Source organism: Dromaius novaehollandiae, chromosome 27, assembly GCF_036370855.1.
Source record: "Dromaius novaehollandiae isolate bDroNov1 chromosome 27, bDroNov1.hap1, whole genome shotgun sequence".
NCBI lineage: Eukaryota > Metazoa > Chordata > Aves > Casuariiformes > Dromaiidae > Dromaius > Dromaius novaehollandiae.
In genome coordinates, this window is record NC_088124.1 from 7,967,544 (window position 1) to 7,992,270 (window position 24,727).

At 40.0% G+C, this 24,727-nt stretch overlaps 2 protein-coding genes across 28 annotated transcripts in view; one reads left to right on the plus strand and one right to left on the minus strand.

Moving 5' to 3' along the window:
• The window catches only part of LOC135323771 (uncharacterized), a 148,686-nt gene that overhangs the window by 43,941 nt on the left and 80,018 nt on the right, over positions 1–24,727 (plus strand). For 20 of the 22 annotated variants that reach the window (XR_010385300.1, XR_010385307.1, XR_010385302.1 and 17 more), the window contains one exon: positions 8,099–8,192. The exons of the other annotated variants lie outside the window; for them this stretch is intronic. Coding sequence is in view for 1 of the 20 variants with exons in the window: in XM_064498316.1 (XP_064354386.1) it covers positions 8,099–8,192 (94 nt within the window). In the remaining 19 variants the exon portion in view is untranslated. The remainder of the gene's footprint in view (positions 1–8,098; positions 8,193–24,727) is intronic. 22 annotated transcript variants of the gene reach the window in all.
• NGF (nerve growth factor) overlaps positions 19,197–24,727 on the minus strand; it is a 34,695-nt gene continuing 29,164 nt past the window's right edge. For 2 of the 6 annotated variants that reach the window (XM_064498308.1, XM_064498309.1), the window contains 3 exons: positions 23,436–23,578; positions 20,633–21,689; positions 19,197–20,076 (listed from right to left, as the gene is read on the minus strand). In XM_064498308.1, coding sequence (XP_064354378.1) covers positions 19,345–20,064 — 720 coding nt within the window. In that variant the 5' untranslated portion in view covers positions 20,065–20,076; positions 20,633–21,689; positions 23,436–23,578 and the 3' untranslated portion in view covers positions 19,197–19,344. The remainder of the gene's footprint in view (positions 20,077–20,632; positions 21,690–23,435; positions 23,579–24,727) is intronic. The other 4 variants (XM_064498311.1, XM_064498310.1, XM_026117548.2 and 1 more) reach the window with 4 other exon arrangements.

The window sequence follows — 24,727 nt, forward strand, 5'->3', positions numbered from 1 at the left end:
TCCAGTATAGAGAGGGGTACAGTAAAAAGAATCCTGCTACTGAATTAAGATCCTCAGAGGAAGAAAATGGCTAGAAGCACTTCAGTTCCCTGCATTGAGCTGTTAAAGTTGAACTTGCAAGTATCTAATCAAAAGTTGAAACCAGATGGAAGTAAAATGCCAGAAGTAATACAAAAAGTATGTTGCAGGAAGATCAAATGGAAGAAAAAGAGATGAAAATGTTCTCAATTGACTGCAGAATTCCTCCTGAAATAGCATTATGGAAAAGTAACCCTGTTCACACTACATCTTTATTTTGCCTTGAGGTGCACACAGGTGAAACAAACTACAGCTGAGTTGGGAGGGGGGTTTGCATTGTACCATTGCTTGTATCAGCGTTAAACAGCTCAGGTTTTCTGTTACTAAATTAGATGCAGCTGTGTTACTAAATTAGATTCAGGTAACTAACAGGCTTTCTGTGATCTCTGAAGGTTCCCTTTCCAGTATTCAGCTGAAAAGGCAGGAACTGAAAGCAAGCGTCTCTTCTGCTGGTAAAATTTTGTCCTGATTTTTTTTTATTTTGAGACAGTATGATGATTTCTGTGGCTTCTTGTGGAAGAGCAAGAATTAGGAGGATTTGATGCCTTATGATCTAGAGATCCAACAGTTTAAGAAGGAAAAGGGAAAATAAATAATGAAATCACTCTAACAAGCAAGATGTGTCCTTATTCAGAGAACAGGAATACCATTCTTTCCTTCTTTGGGGAATACATGAGCAGAAAAATGAACCAAGAGACAATAACATAAGGATGTTGTCAATGTATTCCAAAAAATAACTCAGATTTGTACAGATGCCAAGGCTAACTTTGGCTGATTCTCTTTTAGGAATTTTGTAGAGCAATTTTCTGAATTCTATTAATATAACATGCAAATATACTTCAGGCACTCTGGGCCTACGTTGTGGGAGTAAAAGCTTTGTCAGTTACTTTCAGAGGCCAAGAGCAAGTATGCTTTTGAGATATAAACATTAAATTTGTGTATAAATTGAAGAAAAGATGGTGAAATGTTAAAGGGGAATGAAAGGAATTGTCAGCATAAGTGAAGCCAAAAGTCAGATATAAGATAATATAATTACGATACTTGGTGCTTCTGTGGTCTACGTGCCATGGGTTGTGGACAGTAGCAAGTATCTATGCTGCTTCCATATCCAGCGTTCTCTGCGCTATTATTCTGCCACTACTTGTATCATAACAGCACATAAAAACATGCTCTGTGCTGTCAGCAACATGAATGGGGCCCACAGTTTATTTAAAATAGAAAAATGTTGCCCTATCATTTGAACAAACACCATCATGAATGTTGTTAACGTTATATATGTTAACGTCATTAACATACAAAGTGGTATGGTTTAAGATGGTTGATAGTGTAGATATGAAAGGTATGATAGGATCTAAGGCCTGTGATAATGATACAGGTTATCCATGACAAGAAACGTGATGAGAGGTGCTATGTGCTTGTCTCATAGTTGATTACTTTCTGCAGCGTTTCTGCTTCCTATTACAGTAGCTTTGTGTCATGCAGCTGAGGGTACATTGCTGTGTTCTTCTGCATCTTCCTAATGAACTCTTTCTACTGTGAAGCATAACTGTCTTTCCCAAACAGGCACTTCCCAGACTCCCAGTAGCATTAGTGTATCCTCAAACCCCAGTTCAGTTATGAAACTGTAACAGTTTGGGTCATAGTGCAATGAATAATACTGCATTTAAGTTGCTTTCACTGTAAGCCTGTTCCAGAAGCAAAGATTTGACTAGACATCCATGATCTATGAGTTCAGGAGGCTAATCAAATTTGTTACTCTGAGATTCACCCTGTAAGTTAATAGAAAAATAATTTGCAGGTGTCTCTCAGTGACCTTGAAGCTTGTATGATCAATATCACTGTCTTGATAAGTATAATTTAATAATGCAACAGCTGGCTAGAGTCTTTTTTCCTGCTGACTTCCTCCTCCTTTTTCACAGATTCTGAGATTTGGTAGTAAGTTTTTCTGCTGTCATTTTTCTCTTCCTGTAAAAGCATAAGGAGTATTTCTTTACTGAGTAGCAAGATATTTCCTGTTGATTAGGTCCTTCAGCTCTCATAGATCTTGGACCCATGGTGGCTTTAGTATGTCCCTTCAAAATTAAATTTGTATCCATATCTTTGCTAGTTATTAAACAAGCTTATATACTGGCCTTTCTCCTTCTGTAAGCATCTGGGTTTTATCCATTGTTGGAAACAAGGTGCTGAAGTAGTGAACCTGTGGTCTGACCCAGTATGTCAGTTTTTACGTTTTTATGCTCTGAACGTTCTGATGTGTTACTTTTGTAACTCAAATTACATTGGAGCTACAGGGTGCATGGAAGTCCAGCGGAGGATTTTTCGGTTGAATCTAGGGGGGTGGGTTTTTACCCTTTTTTTTTCTGCTATGCGTATCATTTAACTTCAAGCAATTGTATTTACTTCAGAAAAATGTCATGCAATTGAATCTCCCCTCTTTAAAGAGGGGGTGCATTTGCACCTCATGGTGGTCTGTTGATATAAAATAGGGCCTCAGTTGTGCAGCCCTGGAATATGTTTGTATGGATTTATAAGATTACTTCTTGCTATTTTCTTGAGTAGATGTTGGTTTCCAAAGGTGCAAGAAACTAATTCTTTTGTGAAGTGACTGGTATATTAAAGCATATCTTTCTCTGAAAGGGAGGTCTCTAAGAAAAAAGTCTTTTTTGATGCTCTGGAAATAGATTTCTGTTTATGTTCCTTCTGCTACTGTAGAATAATGAGATGCATTGGGTGAGCACTGCCAGAACTAACGGCCCTGATTTGAGAAAATTCTTCTAAGTAGCCATTGAGCTTTCATTGTTTTTACATGTTACTTCTTATCTAGGGGTATAAAAATAGCCCATGGAAATATTGTTGAGTCATACTAACCAGCCTCAGGACCTCTGTGCAAGAATCTTATCACTTTCCCTTCTTGCCGTCTTTCTGAATATAACAAAGGTGTTGGCTATGTAGAGGCACTTTCTGCGTTGTCGGAGCTGGCATGGTATGCCGAGGGTATTTTCCTTCCAGTATAGTTTGTTCTAGGGTTGGCAGCTTGGATAGTGTGTGGATCCAGCAGGTGAGAATGTTTGGTTCCATACTCTTTCCCCTCTCCTGAGAAAGAACTCCTCAGTGTCTTAAACATTTATGCAAAAGGAAGAGGCTAAACAGGGGCTTAGATATTTTTGTAGTAACATCGAAATCCTTTTTAGGTTCTAAAAGCTGAAGAAGTTGTTTTTATGACAAGCATAACAAGGTTCTTGGTTTTGCTGCTGTTGGCTCAAAGATCTTTTCTTATTTCTTGCCTTGTTTTCCTTTTCCTTTCTTCTCCCCCACCCCAGGAAACCTTCTGCCCATTGACCTCAAAGTTCAGCACTTCCTTCTTGGGCCATGCTATCCACAAGGGCTTCCCAGTTCTTATGAGAAAAGTGGTCTCAGCTTTATACTGTTACTGCTTCAAAATACACCTCAGATAAAGTCTAAGCCATTGTTTGTAATGTAAGTTAATGTGATTTGTCATATAGAAGCACCGTGACATTCTGCTTATTCCATCACACTGAGCAAATAAATAGAAGAAATTTCAGTTTGACCTCTGACTCAGAAATGAAGTGAATTTAAACATCTGAGAATAAACATAAAATGAAACATATACATTTTAAGAACTAATAACTCATTCCTACATTTTCTGGCTGTTTACCTTTCACTATTGATTAGCCTCTGGTTTACAAAGGATCTTTTGTTCATTCACAGCAAAGATGTGAAAGAAAGTAACTAGCACTGCCTCTAATAGTAATTCAATTGTAATAATGAGTTAGATTTTGTAATGTTACCAGTGATCAGTGGCAGATAAGAAACAATTTCTTGATTATTTTAGTTTCTCACACCTTCTAGGTTCTGAAGCACTTTGGGTAACATTCAAACTTTTTTCATTCACTTTAAAATCTGAGGTGTGAGACTAAAGTGTTTGAGTTGACATAGTGAACATATAACTGAAGGTTTCAAATAGAGTATGAGAAAAGCTGAGTTATGGTGTCTGCTGAGACAGAAAAGATATTCTTAAGCATATTATCACAAGGCCATTGTAAAAATGTGGTTTTAGTGAAGTTCTAACTTAAGTGCCAAACTTTCATACATAATGAATTATTTCTGTGGTATATGAATGTGTGCATATAGTAGCGTTCTGCTATTTAGAGCAATCTGCTCTAATAACAGGCAGATCAAAAATTTGTAAAACTCAGATGGAGAAGGGGATTAAAAATACAAGTTTATACAACTTATTTTGCATAGCAGTCTTTGAGCAAACATCTCTCTGAGATGCAGAAGATCTCTCTCAGAGCAGAAATATTTTGAGGGAGAAGTTTTATACTGATAACTTCACTGACTTAAGTGAAATCTGCATAGGTAGAATCAGTCCAAACAACTCTAGTCCAAGAACAAGGGGAAACCAACAGGCAGGGGGAAAAAATGTAAACGTTGTTCTACGTTAGTCTGGCGAAGAAACAGAGCAGTGGCATAGCTTTTGTGAATTAGGAAGGCAAAGGCTCTGAGGGGCTGAATCATAGCCAAGGAGGAGGTGATTCTGCATTGATTGTCTCATTGGTTCTTGTTGTCAGAGATATTTTAGTAAAGGTGTTTTACCACTTTGTTTTCGGTCCACAGGTTAGAACAACTTGTGGTCTAAACTGGGTATCGGAGCTAGGTTTATCTGAAATGCCTGAGACACCAAAGGAGCTATTAGTATCATTACAGAATTTTAAGTCAGGATGAACACGAACTCCACTCTTCCGTCCTCCCCACCACTGCCCCCAACCGTTATGCAGTGTGGCTCCTGACTGTACACAAGGGGCCCTACATGGACTTCAGCTGTTCCAGCATAACTCTGCAGTGAATGGCCCAAAGTCTTTAAGTAAAATGTAATGAGTGCAGGTGGAAATACTTGTGAAGACAGAACTACCTATGTAGCAGGCTGGCTATGTCTGAGGCCCAAATCCAGCCACTCACTGAGTTCTCGTTTTACCTAGTAATAGTGGCTCTGCACTCTCGGCGTGCTTCCCTGCGATGATCTTGATCAACAGTGGTCTGGCTCTTCATCTTTTTTCTTTGCTGTGGGAGCTGTTGAATATAGGGGAACAATCGCTTCCTTTGATCTGCTGGCTTTGCTCTGGTTAGTGCAGCATAGTAAAGGTGATAAGAACACTTTCCTGCTTCCAGGTTCATGCTGTGTTTGTTCTTCCTCACTCCCAGTCGACCCGTGCTTACCTCTCTTGTTTGAGCACTGAGACATCTAAATGAAGAGTGTAGTCTTTTTAGCTAAATATTTCCTGAGGACTCTTGAGACTCAAAATCTAAAGGCTTAGGAGGGAAAATGTTTGGAGAAGAGGGTTAAGTCATAGCTTCCTCTTCTGCTCTCCCCATGCACCTCCTTTCTTTTTCTGTTTTCCAGTTGCGAACTGTCATATTTGAGTTATATGAAGCTGAACCAAATGGTTGGTGTTAAGAGATCATATGCATGACTGCACACGCGCCTAATGCTCAGTTTCTGTTGCCTAAGGTTTTCCTGGGTTGTCCTTCCCTGTCAGTAGGCCATTCACTGTGTAACATGCAATCATAGCATGACGTATTTTTTTAAATGTCTTCGTGTAAGTTTGCTTTCTATTGCAGACATACCACAGGCGCATCCCTCAGGAGTGTTGTTTGCGGCAGTACTTTGTCTAAACATTTTCCCACTGGATTCAGTCCAGTCTGGGATCGCAACTGTCGTGAGAATGCAACAAATCATTCTGAGAAATATCTAAATTTGCCCCAATTGGTCAGTGCAATGTTTATGCACAGCCTGAACCACATGACAGAGGAGAAGGTACTCTTGAACCCTGTTAATAAGATAGACTTAAAGAATAGCAGAGCTCCCAAATTTTTGTATGTAGCATGCTAAACCACAAAACTACTGTTTGCTAGTTTGAACAACCCCTGATTTGAACCTCATTGGAAAAAAGCCAGGAAAGCAGCTGGAGTCAGCCCAGAAACAGACATTCTTGATCCTTACAGTAACTTCCTTTAAAAAAAAAAAAAAAAAAATCTTTTCAGAAATGCACGTAATCTTTGAAAGAGTATTTTCGGGCTTCACAATCGTTCCTTGAGACCCAGTACCCATGTGAAGAAAACTTAGTGTCAGTAGGAAACCACAATGCATAAAATAAATGCCTTAAATCTACAAATCTTTGCTCATTTTCAGTCTTATCTCAATAAATCAATATAAATCATTGCTTATTTCCTACATGGCCACTTTCTTATCTTAAGTCTGCAAGATACTTAAAAATGAATAGCCTTGCAAAGAAGGCAAAGATATTTAGAATTTTTCCAGTGGAGTGAATGGCAGAGCTCTCATACAAAAAAGTCTTCCTATTGCTTGGGTTGTTCTGGACGTGATAGAGTAGTGCTTTTGTCTCTGACTGTTACTGATGACCAAGTTAAAAAATACAGCATTTAATACAAACCAGATAGAAAAATTAAGGTACTTGGATGACAGAAGCTCTGTCAGACAAGAAGACAAGCGTGTTGGTAGGAGCACTATCATTATCTCAGCCTCTTCTGTGTGAGCTTTGGGGGATGAAATGTGCATACATACCCCCATCTACTGCTTTGTCATAAACAGCTGAAACTGGGAGGCATGGTTGCTACTGCCTCAAACTGCCATTTCAGTTTAGGAAATTGGCAGGTAAGAGCCTGTTAAGTAAGGAATGATGCCAGTTTTGAAGGCCTGGGTTGATTGACTGGGCCCTGCTGTGCACAGTTGCCTGGCTGGTAAGTGTCGGTTATGGCACCTTCTGAAGTTATTAATCAGCGGGACAGTTTGAAAAGCAAACAGGCAGCAAAATGCAAAATGAAGATGCATTGGATTAGGTTTACAGAAAATAAATATTTGTGAAAAATGGGCAAAAATAGAATGAGAGCTGCTGCTGTTGAGAAACACTTCTCAAAACTATCCAGCTAGATGCTGAACACAAAAAAATTTAGTGCATGAAAATAAAGCAAATAATAATGGGATGGAGAAAATTTGCTAAAACACCACACAATATGCAAACTGCAAGACAGCCTGTTTGATTTTAGTTGTTAACTTCAGTTGGGTGTTCAGTAGTACAGCTATTTCCTAAATATGCAAGCATAATTTAAAAAAAAAAAAAAAAAAGTAGAACTATTTTTCTGTAAGTAAATACAGGGCTATACTGAGGAAGTGACAATACTAAGTGTTTGTCAAATTGCCTTTTATGCTCAAATGTAGGAACCCATTAAAACTAGTTGACAGAAAACTGGAGTTTGTTGGCTCTTCTTGCAGTGTAAGATCAATGGCATGGCTGCTGTGAGTGCACGTTTTCTTTCTGAAGTGTGACTAGTTGTTATGAACATGACGAATAAACTCTTAAAACAAGCATCATTTCCCAGCTTAATAGTGAAGACAGCCAAAATCTCACTTATTTAATTTGTTCTCTCCTGTTTGCCGTTTGGTAGTTTTGATGTTTGGAAATGGATGTTTAAGCATAGTTGCAAATGACAGCTGTATTGGAAGATACTAATCACTGAATGAGTCATTCATTGACCTGCAGTAAATAATGTCTCGGCAGTGTGATAGAGTTGAAGATGACCTGAGTTTAGGGAAGATGGAATAAATATTTGTTTTAATCTGTCCAAAATCTGTGGTAGATAAAAACAGTCTGTATACTAGTTCTCCAAAGAAGTGTCTGGTTATTTTTTTAAACAAATTAGAGAATTGGGACCTGTAATATGTTCTGTAAAATAGAGAGCAGTTGAGTATTTCAAATACAGATTTGAAGGAAATTTCTGTAGGCTGATTATAATTTCAGTTGCTGGACAGCCTTTCCTTCCAATTTCAGAATATTGAAGAAAGACAAAAATCCCTTGATATAGCTTAATTAGATGGAATTTATCCAGGTATGAAATTGTCCCTTGCAAAAAATAAAACTGTGAAATGCTCACTTCAGTTGCAGGGGACATGTGTCATCTCATAATCCCTTTTTTTCCCTAGGAGAATTGGCATACCAAGAAGTGGTCAGAATTGGGCTAAAATTGCTGCCTTACTTTGCAACAAAGGGAAAAGAATACAGCAAGCAACTCCAGAGGTATGTTGTATTTTTTCCTCAGCCACTCCCTGCAACACTTTTAGCCATATGCAAAGATAAGCTTTTCAGAAGGCAATGGGTCCTAAATTAATACTTTTCCAGAATGTGTTCCAGAATAATGTCATATGCGGACGGTGGAGAATATTACTGTTAATTATTACAACAAGCATAAGGAAAACAGCATTGGTTACTCAGTGTTATGATGCCACAAAGGTGTTTAGAATGTGTTTTTTTAACTAGCGCAATGTCAAAAGTTTATGCTTCGGGGCAAAATGTATTCCATATGTTTCATTCTGCACGTCTGTTGTCAGCCACATAGTTTTTGGTTCTGAGGAGTTTGTTTCAATTTCTTGGGGCTTGGGATGGAAGTGCTACCGCTGAGGAATTGGTCCAGTCTGCAGCCCTCTCAAGTCTAAGATTACTCTAGAATGCTGAGCCAGACCTCAGCAATTCAGTTGACCTAGACAAATATCAATAAAATGATAATGAACCGTAAACAAATACGCCTCCAGGGCTCTCAGCATCTAAGGGTTAAATTGTTGACTTTACCTATCACTGTCTGGCACAGCCAAAGAATGCCTCAGCCACATTAAGATATTTCAGACATTTAGCCGATTCCATTGTATGGAAAGGTTTCCCTGTTCCAAATTTACCATAGCATTACTTCTTGGTCTCTTTGATGCTGTTTCTGGGCACACAATTCTCTTGTCTCCTTCAGCCAGATGCGCTAACTCGAATGCTGGACCCTAGAATCTTAATGGCTGAATGAAATGCGTGCTTTCCCAGACCAACTACACTGAATACCTAGGACCTTCAGTTTATCCTCTACATGGAGGGGTAAACCTAAAATAACAAACGTGCATATTTTTGTGCCGTATCTCCCAAAAAACCGCTATCTATTTCAGCCAGCACAATAAATCTTCAGATCCGAGGAAAACAGTGGAAACATCTGTCTCAGCTTCTCTACCTCTGTTGTTCCCTGATTCTGGATCCTTCTTTGGATGTAGTTCTTTATATTTCATAAAAACTAATATAAAGTATCTTCTGTAGTCAGGCCCCTCCTCCAATGTTGCTAGGTGAGATAACATCTTTAAATACCCAGCGCAGGTCACCAAGTGGTTTTCTGAATAGCTTTGGGTGGCCTGTTTTCACACCAGGGATACATTATTAATTATTCCCCTGTGAAGTTCACCTTTGAAAGTCTGTCTTGTTCTGAGAATGCTGTTTGTCAGTTCATCTGAGCTGACACAGCAGTCTGCTAATGCTGGAATGGCTGGGCCTGCTTTTCATAGCCACTCTCTTCCTTGTCCTGGCTCTGGAAATTGTAATCACAGAGTAACTGATTCAACTAGGAACCTAGCAGAAAACCATTAACTTTTTTCAGAACTTTCTCTCCCAAATTCTCCCTCCTTTGTGGGACTCGCTAAGAGGAAGCAACAAGGAGAAAACATGAAAACAGTTTAAACAGAAGGTTGTCAAGAGCAGGTAAACAAAACAACTTTTCTTCCCATCAGCCTTATTTTAGTCATTGATTGTAACAGTAGCTTCAATACTTAGTGAACTGCGTTATATATAGGTGAGTATACCTGTGTGACAAGAATCTCAGGAGAAAAGCAGGAAGGTGGTCTGTTGTAGATGAATTTTTGACATCAACTAGCTGCTAGCAGTTGTATAGCAAAAAGGAATAGCTGTTTTTTTTTTTTTTGCCTGTTTTTTACAGTTCAGTGGTACAGTTATGTTCAGTAATTATAAAAGTGCTGTTAGCAAATTACTGGACGAGAGAAGCACAAGAGATGCATGTTGAAAGTGCTGTTTGCACCTAACTGTTCTGGATTTTGCTTGTCTGTTAATTTGCTTCAGTCAGATGTCTGAGAAAAGGTTGTTTGCTTCACTGTAGCTTTCAGACTAACAATAGCCCTTGCAGAGCTTGTTGGTTTTGGCTCTGGCAGCCTGCTTTGGGAGTGAACTTTGAACGAGAACGTTGAGAACTCGTCTCCTTTGATTGAGAGAACGGGGCTTCCATCATTAGTCCGTAAACAGTCCCAGTTTAGAACAGCACTTTCCCATTAGATACTGCATTTCTCATGTTACTTATCACCAAACCTTATTTTTAAGGCACCAAAATTTCCTCTGCCTTTCCTGTGTCTTCTGATTTTTTATATGGTTAGGAAACTAATGGAGGACAAGGGACCTTTGACAAATTTCTTTCTCTTCACCTTCTTGTCAGCCTCAGTTCTTCACCTTATCTATTTACGTATACCTGTTCTGATTCAGAATGATTTCAACATAAGCCTCTACTTTTACTGTCTTATGTTTGTCTTGAACTATATTTATGGCTTAAATTTCTTATAATCCTTGTGAGCTGACATATGAGTCATTGAAAAAACTTGTGCAAAATCTGTCTGGTCAGGCTTACTTAAATAGGAAATCGGGTGTTTTTTCACACTTTCTGAAAAGTATTCTTAAAACTTTATGTGGGAAAACTGAGTAACAACTTTTAGGTTTAACACAGTGAACGCTGTCTGGTGATTTATACACACGCTTTCCTTATTTACACATTTAGCTGCCCTTTCCTGTGTTCAGCACACTCATACTACCCACCTTGTAATATCATCCCATGATGTCTACAGACTCGCAATGCCCATGTTTTTAGAAGCTAGAGTACCAGCTTTTGTGGGGAACTTAGAACTGAAGTAATCAGTTGCAGTTGGGTGATGCACTGACATGACCACTTTCTTTCTTCCTTTTTTTTCCTCCTTCTGTGTAGCAAGCCAATACAAAATCAGAATGAATAGAGCATGAAGGTTACTACCACGTATCAAACTGAATTTTGGAGGTAGCACACAGCTGAACTCATAAGGCAGGCAGCTTGTGTTGTAATTAGAACCAGTTTTGTTATTTTATTGGTAAATAGATCACTCATAAGGGAACTGGAATTGTGCACCTTCCTTCCTGCCGCTGCTTGAACTGTCCTCAGACTTCTGATTCTGCTGCACAGTATGCAACCAAATTAATTGATTCAAGAAGGAAAAAAGATGCAGGATACATGTGATCAGTAGCAGCAGCAGGCACACTTTTCCTAGAGATGCTGAGACCATCTGTGCTCTGTTCATGAGAGGCTAAAGGTGTCACGTAGGTTGATTGTTATTGCATAGCCTTACAACTCTATGATTCATTTGTCAAATGGTCAGTTTAAATCACAAACTTATAGGCAGGATCTCTCTAGCTGCCTGAAGATGGGCCACTGTATGTGCTGGATTATGTAAACAGAAGTGATATTAAAGAGATGATCCATTAATCAGTGCATCCAGCACATGTCTTTTCAAGGCAGAAGGAACTATCAGTAACTGTACTTCAGTTACTATCTGTAACTGAAGACAAGAATATTCAATGAACCACCAATTTGCAAAGTAAGCGTGGTGGGTTTCTACTGTAATGTTGGCCGGCAGTATTTTACTTAAGAGCTATTTGTGTCAAAAGCAGTGCTTTGAAAGAAAAACCCATATGCATTTAAAGCAGTAATCCCATTTAACTCATTTAAGTGTGTGGGAGTAGTGGTGAGGGACTTCTGATTTCTGCTTTTGGTGGAAAGCAAGAAATTTGTCCTCTAGGACAGTTCTGCACAAGCACAGCAAGAGAACCTTCTCCCCCGCTGGGACTTTGATTATGGTAAAAGATGGTACTGTTCTCATCACTTGCACAACAGGTAGCAAACTGATGGCTTTGACTGCAAGATGCACAGTAAAACTTCACAGCTTCTTCATACCTCTTAATTTCCTGGAGAATCTAGGGAAATCCTCCAAAAGGTAGTAAGCTCAAATTCAGCTGGGAAGTATTTGGTGCTTTTTGAAGTCTGGAAGGACTATAAGGAAAAAATCACATTTGGCAGAACACTGAGGGAGTGCTCAATAAACTGAAAGTAAAAATAGTCATTGCAGAAATAGTTACCACTGTGAGGAAAAAGGCAAAATACTTTACCTGACAACTTGAGGCTTATGCCTGGGATTTGCCATAGAATTGCGCACGTCATCTGGTCACAAAACTCTGTCCTGGAGAAACAAAGAATTTTAAAAATCAAGGACCCTACCCCTAAAGCCCCATCCTGTCTGCTGTTGTCATGCTTAGGATATTGTCTTCTGTTCTGTGTTGCATGTGAATCTTACCTCTGCTTATGTGAGTGAAGGAAATGCCAAAAGCTGTCAGCTGATCAGGCTAAGGAGAACAGATCCCTGACTATTAGCACTAAGGCTGTGCAGTTAATGTTAACTGTTTAATTTTTAAATCATCGTGGAGCTGTTTTGCTCTTAATCACCAACCTAAATAACAGAACATTGATTTTTTTCTAATGTCAATCTTGTCATGATTCCCTTATGCTGTCTGAAACCAGAAATCAAAGAGTATTGTTTCCTGGCCAAATTGGAAGTTGGATAATTCTGTCTTATTTTCTTGATTTCTCTCTCTCTCTCTCTCTCTCTCTCTCTCTCTCTCTCTCACACACACACACTCACACACACTCACACCCCACCCATGTGTGTGTTCAGCTGGATTTGGTTTTCCTTCTTTAAATATGAAACTACTGCATAGTGCTTCTTGCATTTTTGTCCTGCTTCAGGCTGTGCTGTTGAATGTTCCGTAGCTTTTGCTAGTTTATTTTTGCTTTATAAGGCAGCTTGGTTGAAGGATGCTACTGAAGCATAAGTGCACCATCTTTAATGGTTGTGCAGACCAAATGCTGGAATTCAAGATTGCGTTTCAGGTCTAATGACTGTTGTAACACTAGAGATAACTTTCCAGAATAGTATATAGAAACTGACTTTTCTGGAGCAAAGAATTCCTCTAGAACGTGATCAGAAAAGTACAATAGACTGTGATTCCAAGCCCAGAAACAAGTTAACTGACAATGATTGTAATTGCTCTAATGAAAGATGTTGCTTGCTAAAGAAGAGCTGGTGGAGGGTGTGGCTGCCACAGCACTTCTCTTTAATCGTGTGGTTAAATAAGGGATTAGACAATGAAGCAGCAGTGACATGTAAAGGATGAAAGGGAACATATAGAGAAAGCATTACTCTTTATTTTGTAACCTGTCTCTTACTCTCTGAATGTCAAAACTTCCTGTCTGTACTGCAATTAAAATAAAAATCATCAGGGCAAGGCCCAGTGAAGTATAACCTGACTACAGGACTGAGAGCATTAGAATGGGATTTCTGGCATGCTAGGCTTGGCATTAACTGAGCAGTGGGAATAATAATTGCATGCGCAGTAGGATTTCAAAGACTTCAAAAACAAACAAAGAAAGAAAACCCCTAATAACAGCAGTGACGAGGGGATGAGTCCCATGTTAGGTGATGGAAACTGATTATGGTCCACACCCTCTTCATCTTCCTGGAGAAAAATCTATTTTCCTCCAAGCAAAATTTAACGTACACTCTTTAGTCAGACCAAATGAGCTGTACTGTAATCTGTGTGATGCATGTGGCATTTGGCTAAAGGTGAACCCAAGTCTGGTCTGATTTGCTTTTCTAATCATAAGGAGTTCTGATCTTTGTTTTTCTTTCCTTGGAATCTAAATCATATTTTTGTAATACAGAGACCACCCAAGTCTGTCTATAGATCTGTTACATAGCTGTCCCTCCAGTTGATCTGATTTTGTATGAAACAGTTTTTCTTAGCCATAATTGTTTTCATCCCTTATAACTAGGGTTTTAAGGAAAAAAGGAAGGCAGTGCATCTTTAGGAAAGCAGTTGGCTATCCAGCTTGTATAATTAAAACTCGATAGACATCTTAAATAGTCAAAGAGACTCAAGCAAACGGTTCATAACGTATATCCCAAAAGAGCTGGAGAAATGGACGCCAGAGATACTCTTAAGATGAAGTGTGCTGCAAGCTAACAGTTATGTTGAACAGAGTTCACTTACAGAAGTCCTTTCTCACGGGTTTGTCAGTTCTGGGCACTTTGATACAAATACATGAGCAGGGTTATCAAGTCCATCCCTTTGCAAAACCCTCCATGCTGAACTGAAGTATTGAATCGGCATGTATATTTGAGCTGCAACTATGACAAATGACGGTAACTTGCACAGACATGGATGCCCTTGTCATCCTTTGGGTACAGTGGAAACAGCAGCAAAATATACCTTTCTGGGTTCCTTTTACTGTTTTTCAGCAGTTGAAGTCTAGCTATGACATTGTCTGGCTCTTCATTCCCTCTTTTATCCCCAGTTATGGTATTGGTTTGTTCAGATGAGATCTCATTCCCAATCCAAGAAGTTCCTGGTGAGCCAGGACAATCCTATAGTTGTCTTGCTCTTTCCTTAAAATCACATAAGAAAACAGATTTCCACCTTTGCTGTGCTATGTATTCCCTTACATATGATTTATTGTAATTGTCATCAGTTGGATGTCTCCAGTAAATGAGTTCATAATATACTGTCATCTGATCTGTGAGTTACTACTCACAGCCGTATCACTCTGTTGTGTGGAAGGTACCACTGAAAGCACAGTTTCTCAGTCAGTAAACCTAACATTGACATCTACACAGGAATGTGTTAAAAGGAATTTAAAGAAGAAAATTTCAGCATGCAGTTTGGACTTAAGAGGCATTCAAGCCTCCTTGCACCTGACTTCACAGAGATGCAGGATTTCGTACATCAATCTTCATGTGAATTGCGGACAGATTACCAAGTGCTTGTTTGAAAAAAATAAATAACGAAGGGGGGCATAGCTAAACATGACAAAGGACATTTCATTACAAGATTTACAAACCTCGGACGTAACGCTGTAGCAGTTACATCAGCAAAGACTGTCACAGCTTCCCGGTGAACAGGGAACAGCAGCGTTGAATCACAAACTACATAAGTATTTGGAAAATTATTTACCTCAACATGGAAAAATGTGTTTCAATTTAGAATATATTAATTTGCATTGCTGTTCGTATTTAATCTGAAGAATCCATCTCTAGAAGTTCTGTCACCCTTAAATGCTGGTCTGCTCTTTCTCATTGCTGTGCTTTCCAGATGAAGAAACTGAAGACAGGCATATCTGTTGCCTTTCCTGTACTCTGCCCAGAAAGCTGTGTGTGCAACAAGACACTGTAATCTTTATGGTGTGAAAGATCAGCTCACTGTAGCTGAGATGATGCCTCAAGCATCTCTAGCTGGATTTTATCTTTGAAGAGGGAAGGAAGAAAAAAAAAAGGCAACAGTTTGTCATTGAGTTAATTTTATAGTTAAATCTTGTTGTGACCCTTTGCTTTTAAGATGATGCTTTTTGCCTGAGGAAGCAGAGAAGAGTCAGTATCATCGATGACAAATGCACACACTGATATATCTTCTGGAGCTATTTCGTTCTGAGTTTGAGTTGCCAGTCTTAGGTGAGAAGCACTGACTTGTAAAATATCCTCACAATGTGTTGGTATAGAGGAATTTTCCATGACAGTTTGCCTATCTTTGACGTATCATGTACAGAGATTTTTTTGTTGATATATTCAAGAGGTCCTTTTTGAGGAAAAAAAAAAAACTGTTGTTGGCTCCACTGTGGTTTGGAAGTCCAAGCCTCAAGAATATCCGCAACAGTGTCAAAAGTGCTCCCCCAGATCTTGCTCTTTGATTTTTTTTTTTGTTTTTTTTGTTTTTTTTTTGTTAACCTAACCTGGTTTGCTGTAGACCAGTAGCAATTGGTAGCTGCGAATTTTCACACAGCAGTTATCACATGAATTTTGTACTTGTTCAACCATATGTTGAAATTCTAAAAGTCTGGGCCCATATTTAATGGGATCCCGTGTGCATAATTTACTATGCTCAAAAGTTCTTTCTCATTCCAACCACAGCTGGGTGACCAACCATGGGCATTACTTGAGCAAAAAGAGATTTATAAGTTGCTCTTGTCTGGAAGCGTAAAAAATTATAGAAAATAACACTGCAGGTCATATAATCCTTGTATCTTGCTCAAGACAATCAACTGTAACATTTCTGATAGATGTTTGTCTCATCTGCTCTCAGAAATGTCCAGAGAGGATGATTCCTCGTACCCCCAGGCAGTCAATTGCTATACTTCATTCTGTGCTGCTCAGGATACCTTTATCAAGTGATAGTAACCTCTTTAGACTGCATGAAACTCTGCTCTGGCTTGATCAGGAATACTTCTTTATTCCTGGAGGTAACAGGGAAAAGTGTTGCCAGTCACTGCAAGAACAGCTAGGACTGATCTTGTTTTAAATCCTGTTCTTTAAACGTGACATTGTAAACATCTGGAAAGTGGAATAAAGCCTATAAATGCTGCTGAGGGGAATTTCACAGTTTGAATTTCGGTGTTGCCAGGGCCAGACGTGCAGCCTTCTCCTGCCATCTAAGCAAACTGGCTAAAGCAAACATTTAAATATGGCAATATATCTCTAAGAGTGCACATTTTCCAGGTTTTTCCTACGTAATAATATATCAAAACACCTACATTTTCATCATACTAACTTCTTAAGATGAATTATTGCACCACTTCTCAGTAGATTATCGATCACATCACCTTATTACACAGCCATTGCAATAATGTGCATGGATAAGAATCACGTGCACCCTTAGAATTTGTATGTTACAGGCTCAAGTTTGTAGCTCTAAGTTTGTAATTCTGGATTTTGCAATTAATAGCGGGTCAAGATCCAAATGCTAATGCACAAAACTTCTGTCTTCGCTCTTTCTCCACCTTCCCTTTTGGGACCTTTTTCAAGAACAAGCAAGAAGTGTCAGTGATGCTGTAGATCGCTGTTGGGAAGGATGAACCAATAGTCTAGTTTCAGTCTTCGGAGCATAAGATAAAAATCAGCTGAGTGAATAAAGGTGGAATAGAACACATCCATATCTGCAAAAATAAGTAAACCCTCCCAATTATAGCTTAATATTTATTAATATAAATTTAATCAAGGGCAAAATTTATAACAGTAATTAATAGCAGTTCATAATGTGGCAGCTCTTTGCCACTCCAACTGGATGTTATAGGTATCTTGTACTTTGGCAAGAGTATACTTTAAAGTGTAGCAAGAAGAACTCGAAGTGAGCTGGCTGTGAAAGGAACGTTAGCTCCCAAGATTGCTTTTGCTATAAGAAGAAAGCAATGTTAGAGTTTCAGTGTTCTTTGAAGAAATGCCAAGTTTACACATGTTTTGAATTACCAAATGCGATCTTGAGACGCTGTTTCAACTGCAGTTTTGTTATGTCAATGGTAAAATAATGGCAGTCTCCATAAATCTCTAAATGCAGATATGCAGCATTCATTTTTTGTAGTCACGTAGTGTCATGTATGGTAAAGAGAATTTCTAAAGCAGATTTGTTACTCATTTCCATTGCTTTAAGGCCTCCTGCTACAGAAGTTTAAACCGAAGAGCATAGGCAGGACTCTGCTCCAATTCTGAATTTTCCTTTGCTTCAGAATACTGTACTGTTTTTCCCTGATCTCCCTTGATCTCTCCTGTGCTGACCGGCAGGTGGCTGCCACCACTGTTTTGTTCTACTGCATCAGAGCATCTAGAGCCTACGTGATCATGCTCTAAATATTCTTCAGTCTTCATTCCTGCCCTGCCTGACCCCAGAACAAGAAGTCATTATTTGGAAGACATGGGACACAGTCAGATATGCATGACTACCCTCTCCTTGACCTTCCAGATAATTGACTATTCATGTGAATATTGCAAATATGTTGTTCTGGAGAGGGCAAAACTTTATTCTCGCTGGAACATTGCTGTCCCATACCATAATCACCTCCTAAAAGGGCCTGGAGAGTGGCATACCAGTGATTATCACGGATGATCTTTAAACTAGTGACTCTCACTTCACGTAGACTGGCACTATCTTACCAGAAAGCATTTCTTATCTAGGTTTGGTTATTTTCACTGGCACTATTTTATTATGACACGTACCTTGTCTAGAGATGTACTGCTTGCTTGCCTTTGTTGTTTATGTGGGGCAAGCATGTGTCAGGTGTGTGTGTGTGTGGGGGGGGAGTTCTTTTGTATTAAAATCGTAACAGTGCAGGAGTGGTGGTGAAAGTGTACCCTCTAGGATTTGGAAGAAACCAAGCTAAAAAACTGTGATGTTGTTTGATTTGAAACAGTTTCTGCAGTGGATAGCAGCTGCTTTTCCAATGGAAACAATAAGAGAAATTATAGATTTGTTCAGTGTGCACAGGCTTCAGGCTACACCACATATTTCTAGAGACTGGTGCTCTCCAAAGCATAGAAATTATGAGCACAGCATTTTTGAGCTCCTTACTAAAGCACAGCCACAATGATCTCTTTCATCATGCATGAAAAGATTTGCTCCTATGTCAAGGCCCCATTGCTGAAATTCCACCTCAAGTGAGTTTTTACAGTCTAATGATAAGCTCCTTGAAATGAAGATTTCTGATTTACATATATATTCATATATTTATATATTTATACTTGGAACCCCAACATTCTAGTACAGCTCATAAATAATATGAAATGTAAAGTATCATTTTGATACAAAAATCTGCATATTTGAATTCTACTGTTGTGCAAACAAATGTTGGAAATTAATTCAGGATTATTCTTGCAGTGAAAGTAATTTGGCAATTTTTTCAGTTTTTTCAAATGCACTAAAATTTTTGCTTAGAAAATTTTTTAGCGGTGTGAAGAACTAAAAGAGTTATCTGAGATGATTAATGGTATAAGATTAGTATCTTTATGGGTAATTAGTAGAACTAGAAGCACATCTTGGAAGGTCTTGTTCAATTTTTTGGGAATTGGACAAAACATTTCAATTTAAAACAAACCAGAAGATTTTCACAGTAAACTGACAGATTTTGTGATGAAAATTCTCTTGTGGAAGAGAGGAATACATATGAAAACTGCAAAATGTTTCCTTTTTAGAGGATGCTGGACAAAGATTTTTTTCTCTGGCCATGCAAATATTTTAAGTTTTTAAGAGTTTTAAGGCTGAATGAGACTAAGGTGAACATCTTCCAAAGAGTTCTGCCAGTAATAAATTGCAAAGCACACAAAAGGTTTCCAAAAGAGTTTAATAAATAATGAGGTTCTTTCTGTACTGTATAAACTATAAATACACCATGCAGTCCTTTATAACTTAAAATAATTTACAGGCTGAGGTAGGGGGATAGGAGGATGTCGTCATGGGGTTTAGCTCTGCCTCAGGGTCTCCCTGACTTCCTGCTGAGCACACACACGCAGGCTGTATCGATTCGGATGAAGCGCCAGGCCGCTTGCTTGCCCTCCATCGTCAACGCCTTGACAAAGGTGTGTGTTGTGGTGCAGTAGGAGTTCCAGTGCTTAGCATCGATCCCTCGGCACCCGCTGGAGACTGGCTTGGGGTCCCTGCACTTTGTCTCAAAAAAGTACTGCTTAAAAACATTGTTGTTAATGTTGACCTCTCCCAACACTGTCACCTCTTTACCTTTGATGTCAGTGGCTGTGGTTTTGTCCCCAACCCACATGCTGACACTGTCACATACTGAGAACTCTCCCCGGTGCAGGACGGGATGTGCAGTCCTCTTGGTCCGGGCAGTCCTGTTGAGAGAGTCTGCATTGCTGAGAAATCCCATGTGCTGTCCTTGCTCTGACACTGGAGGGGGCTGTGTGCTGAACAGGACTCGAGGGGATCGGAAGCGCCGCTTCTTGAACAACTTTGGGTCCACAGTGATATTTACAGCTTCCCTCCTGTCTACCGTCCAAGTAGAGTGGCTGTGGGATGTATGTGGAGCTGTCTTGGGAATGTGGTGTCCGTTACTCCGGTGGGTATTGGACAAGGAGGGTTCTGCAGGATACCCCAGAGGAGCATTGTCCGCTGACTTTGGAGCTGCCTGTGTGCCGATCAAAAAAGCTATAATCAGAGTGTAGTACAGCATGGACATTACGCTATGCACCTAGAACAAAAGAAAAACATAGTGTTACTGTAAGCCATGCTGGCACAAACAGATGTTGCTGACAATAAATTTGAGAGATACTCAGGTCATACAGATCTCATCAGGTATTCATGTGGGTGCCAGATGTTGTTCTTCCAGAAGAGCTCATTTGAACGGAATAAATGTTCTTAATAAAGTGAGAACATTAGAGAATAATAGCTAGATTATTATTAATTCCTTTGGTATTTGTTATTAGAACACTGTTTATGAAGCACTTGTTTGGTGTTATTAATGTGGAGACCATATGGCGACAGCATGTTCCCAGGAGTAAGATCTGTAGTGATTTTTGCAGCAACCTTTTTGGCCAGGGCTGCTGTGGTTCTGGTCTCTTGGCTGCAAATACTGTGCTGAGTATGGAGAGGAGGAGCAGTCCCATGGCTAAATTTGCTGCCCATTCAGTGAATTTGCCTTTAGGGGTGTCCTTGGGGTTAGGATGGGGACCACCAAGCTGGTACTTTTGGAAGTGGGGGAACCCCGGTGAATCCTGCCATTAGCACGCACACACAGCCACACTTACCTGCCATGTGGACAGGCCCCAGCACTCTGGCTGGCCCAGGAGCCTCCGGCAGCCTCCATCTATCCCATCTGCCCTTTCGGGAAGCACCACATGGCTGATTTTGGGCAGATAAGAAAGTCCAGGCTCCTTCCCAGAAGAGCTCTGGCATCACATGTCACAAGGGCAGATGGGATTTGTCCAAGTTCAGGCTGCCTATTAGGACAAATATGGGTATTACATAGGAGCAGCACGGTGACAGGCTACTTCTGGGTCGGCATCTTAGATATAGCATAGATAAAACCATTTTGGCCATAGTACTGGGAACTGTGTGTAGGGAAACATCCTTTTTTCAGAGTGCCGTGAACAAGAAGTTCCACAAATGTCACTGTGTAGCAGATCCAAGGCCAATGCTAGTCTTCCTTCGGTCTGGAGAACATGCACATCTGCTTGGGTGTGGAAAAATGTAAGACAAGTTTCTAAAACTTCTCTAAGAACAATATTATGCCGGAAGTCCAGCAGCAGCAATACCTCGTTAGGTAACCACCGTATGTCGGCTAATTCAGCCACATGTTAGGTAACAAATCAGCAGCAGGCATCCTGGGAATAAGAGATATTCAAAAAATGATCTGAAATTGCAGTTAAGGGCAGACATTGTATTTCCTCTGTGGAGAATTAATAAGCAGAGACAGGGTATAAACAGAACAAAAACTATCAAGCCAGGCTCCTCCCTGTCTCCGTGTGTTGTTTTGCCTGACATGTCTCAGCTGGCCCTGAATTTTGCTGTGTCCGGCCAGCAGGCAGACAGCCGCACATAGACTGGACAAACAGGGTTTTGTAAAAGAGTAACTGGGCTCTGCATTTCCACTGTGATTTCCCAGCATGTCTTAAAATTGTTTTCTGGGTGAGGGTCAGTTATTGTATAAAGCTCCACCTTTCTGTTCAGCTTTCTCGAGCTAGAATGCAAAGCAGCACTAAAGCACTCACCAAGGCTTTAGCTTTGCTAGAATGTAGTCTCTCATAAAGTGCAGAATCCTAAGCTGTCCCATAGGATCTTGTGCGGATAGGTTTATCTCAAGAGCTGAAATGAAATAAACAGCTGTGTTTTTGCAGGGCTGGGTGAGCATTTAAGAAATTAGCAGATGATGCCAAGTAGAGGGAGTGACTGAAGAGGGTAAAGATGCTACAGCCCCTGGAGCAAGGGGAGAGAAAGGCCAAAAGACACGTTAGCAGTTCTCTGTGCAAGCTGGGCTGGAAGAGTTGGGGACAAACGATAATGAAGAGAGTCAGCTCTCACTCACAGAGAAAACAGTTGCTATCCCAAAGATACTTTTACTTAAATCGTGGCTGAGAGTTGCTGCTTTCTCACATGCTGCTTTTGCTTGAGCAGCCGTCATCATCTGTATAAGGAAGCAGAGCTGAATGTACCTCAATAGCTTGGCTATGCACAGTTCAACGAGTAACCCATTCTTCTACAACAAAATTGAAATCAGATGGTTCAGTACATCTCTGAAGAGTTAGCTTTTTCCAACAGAAATGTTATTGGAAAAAGTTTGCAGAACAAAATCCAGGCACAATTTAGACACGCTCATAGCAGCCTCAACATATTGTATTTACACATAAACCCTTCGTTTATCTTTCCTTCTATAGGAAAGAAACATACTAATGCCAGTAAATGTCTGTTTTCTGGTTTTGTGCTATGCAAATTCCACTGTTCTAAAATGCAGCTGCCTTTATCTTCCTTCTCTGAGCTTCTTATGTTGCATATCCCAAGACTATTGCTTTATAGCTGTTAACACAAAATCAGAAAGCTCTCACCTGCTTTTTTGAGTACTTTTTTTAAAAAAAACTTTGTATTTCCTGTCCTTTCTCTCTGTTTGGGCCGCACTGCCCGCAGAATGGTATGCTTTACCATTCTGCGGGCAGTGCGGCCCAAACACAGAGAAAATGTATTTGTGATAGCTGGTAGTTTTCCTGACATTAAATATTTTCAAAATTAAATCCTTTCATCGATTACTAAATTAGTGGACAGTAGAAATCAACAGATTCAAAGTGGGTTAGTCTTGATGTGACAGCACAAGCAAAAAAAATTAACATTTAAAAAATAGGTAGGCCTTTGGGGACTGTGGACTATCTGCTGACACACAAATATTTCACAGGCTGTTTTGAGGAGTTAATTCTAAACTTTGTCACATTCTTAGTTATTAAACTCTTTGGTGGTGCTTTCTGAAAGTGTTCATAGTGGATGCCAAGTGCAGCCACCTGAGCTGCCAGGGAGACGCACAGCTGCCATCTTTAATGCTGGTAGTACAAGGACATCCGTTTGTAGTATTGGTCACAAAGGTTACCACTAGCATTTCAATACCAAAAATATAAGAACTGTAGTAAAACAAAGGATATGTTATGAGAACTGTGGCGTCTAAGTGGACCATCTCTCATTATAAGTAAACATTTCCCACAAAATTAAGATGTCTGGAAGCAGAATAAGAGAAGACAGAGGAAGGGGAGACTCCCATTTTAGCTGGACAGTAGGTAGCTAGTGCGGACTGTTGAAGCAACTTGTTTGATATGTTAAATAAGCATTTCCAAAAATCATGGCGTTAATTGCAAGCTGCCCTAGCCTTCATTCTTCAGAAGACTTATAATTACTTTTTAAATTCAAGGAGACAACTCTCCTTCCCACTCGTATGTTGGTCAAATGTCTTATTACTTTATTTAAAGTGTTTTAAGTATTTAACACTTCTGGTATAGTTGTTCAGGCTGCTGTGTGATAATGATATTACAGGATTTCAGTCTGCTCTGAGAAGAGTGTTTCTGTTGTGCTTACCTCTGAGTATATTGCACAAAAAACTGCTCCCCCAGCAAGGTCTTTATTTCGTCCAGATGCTGAGCTGCGGTTGGCAGCAGCATGCCATCGGGCCAGTTTGGTTGCGTAGCTGAGAGTCTGGGAGTTGCTTACTTTGTGTCCCACTAGAAGTAGAAGTTTTTATTTCAGTAATTAGCCAGCAAATAAAGTGTTTTCAGTACCTTTCCCCATTTGATGGCAGGAGTATAGGGACAAATCCACTTGCTTGGCTTTCTGAGCTGTACCCTTTTCACTGTTGTGGTATAGTCGTTGTCTAAATTGCAGTTCTCACTGCCTTTCACAGGCAGCATCTTTCTAAGACAGAGAGCTGCCTTATTTAGCACCTTTTTCAGACCTTGGTTAACAATCCACTGTCCCATATTCCTCTCAGGCATCTTTCAGGCTCACCGAAAGCAGGAGCAATGTAGCGCAGGGAAGCAGTACTGCCTTCTGTCACTGTCTGAGGCCAGTTTGTGCACTAAAGACAAGCAAATGAGGGGTTCAGACCCCTCATCTTCTTCCTCAGGGGAGCAAGTCTGGTTACAAGTTAAGACACTATAATTGTGTGCCAGAAAATGCAGCTGTTGTAAAACTGAGCCTCTCTTGCTTGATTGTCCAGACTGGTCTGAGCAGCACTATCAACAGCCCCATGTCCTTTTTCTGTCACGGTACCTCAAATGGTGCACTCTCATCGTCAGTACACAAACACTCAAAACCAGATAATTTTGTAGTACCCACAGGACGTGAACCTGTGCCCTAGCCATTCAAGTGCTAGGCACACATGAATGCTCCATGCTTTCTGTTCTTTTGAAGTCCCAAAGCCTGGAAGTCCTGAGGGACCCCGAAGGAGGCTTACCAATGTGCGTAACACCATATACGTTCTGAACAGTCAGTGGAAAGTAACTCTGGCTTCTCCTTTGAGTTTTTGTCTATGTGTACAGTAACACTGTGAGTGATTGTAATATTCCACAACAACATCAGCTAGCTACAGGATAGTCTCTCAAAGACACTGGTTGAGCTAAGTGTGAAGAAATGCTGTTCCAAAGTTGGCCAGGCTGCTCTGTAGTAGCATCATGTTTAGTGAAAGTGTGTGTGTGTGGGGGGGAAATAGTAGGCAGATTTGCAGGTCAGAGGCACAAAACGTCTCTCAGGAAATCCAGTGACGATGACTGGGCTCTGCTGATTGTGTGGAACATTAGTTCCACTCAGGCAATTTCATAAGAGATTACTGAGGGTGTATTTCACTGAAAAGATAATGCCTGAGAGCTTTCATT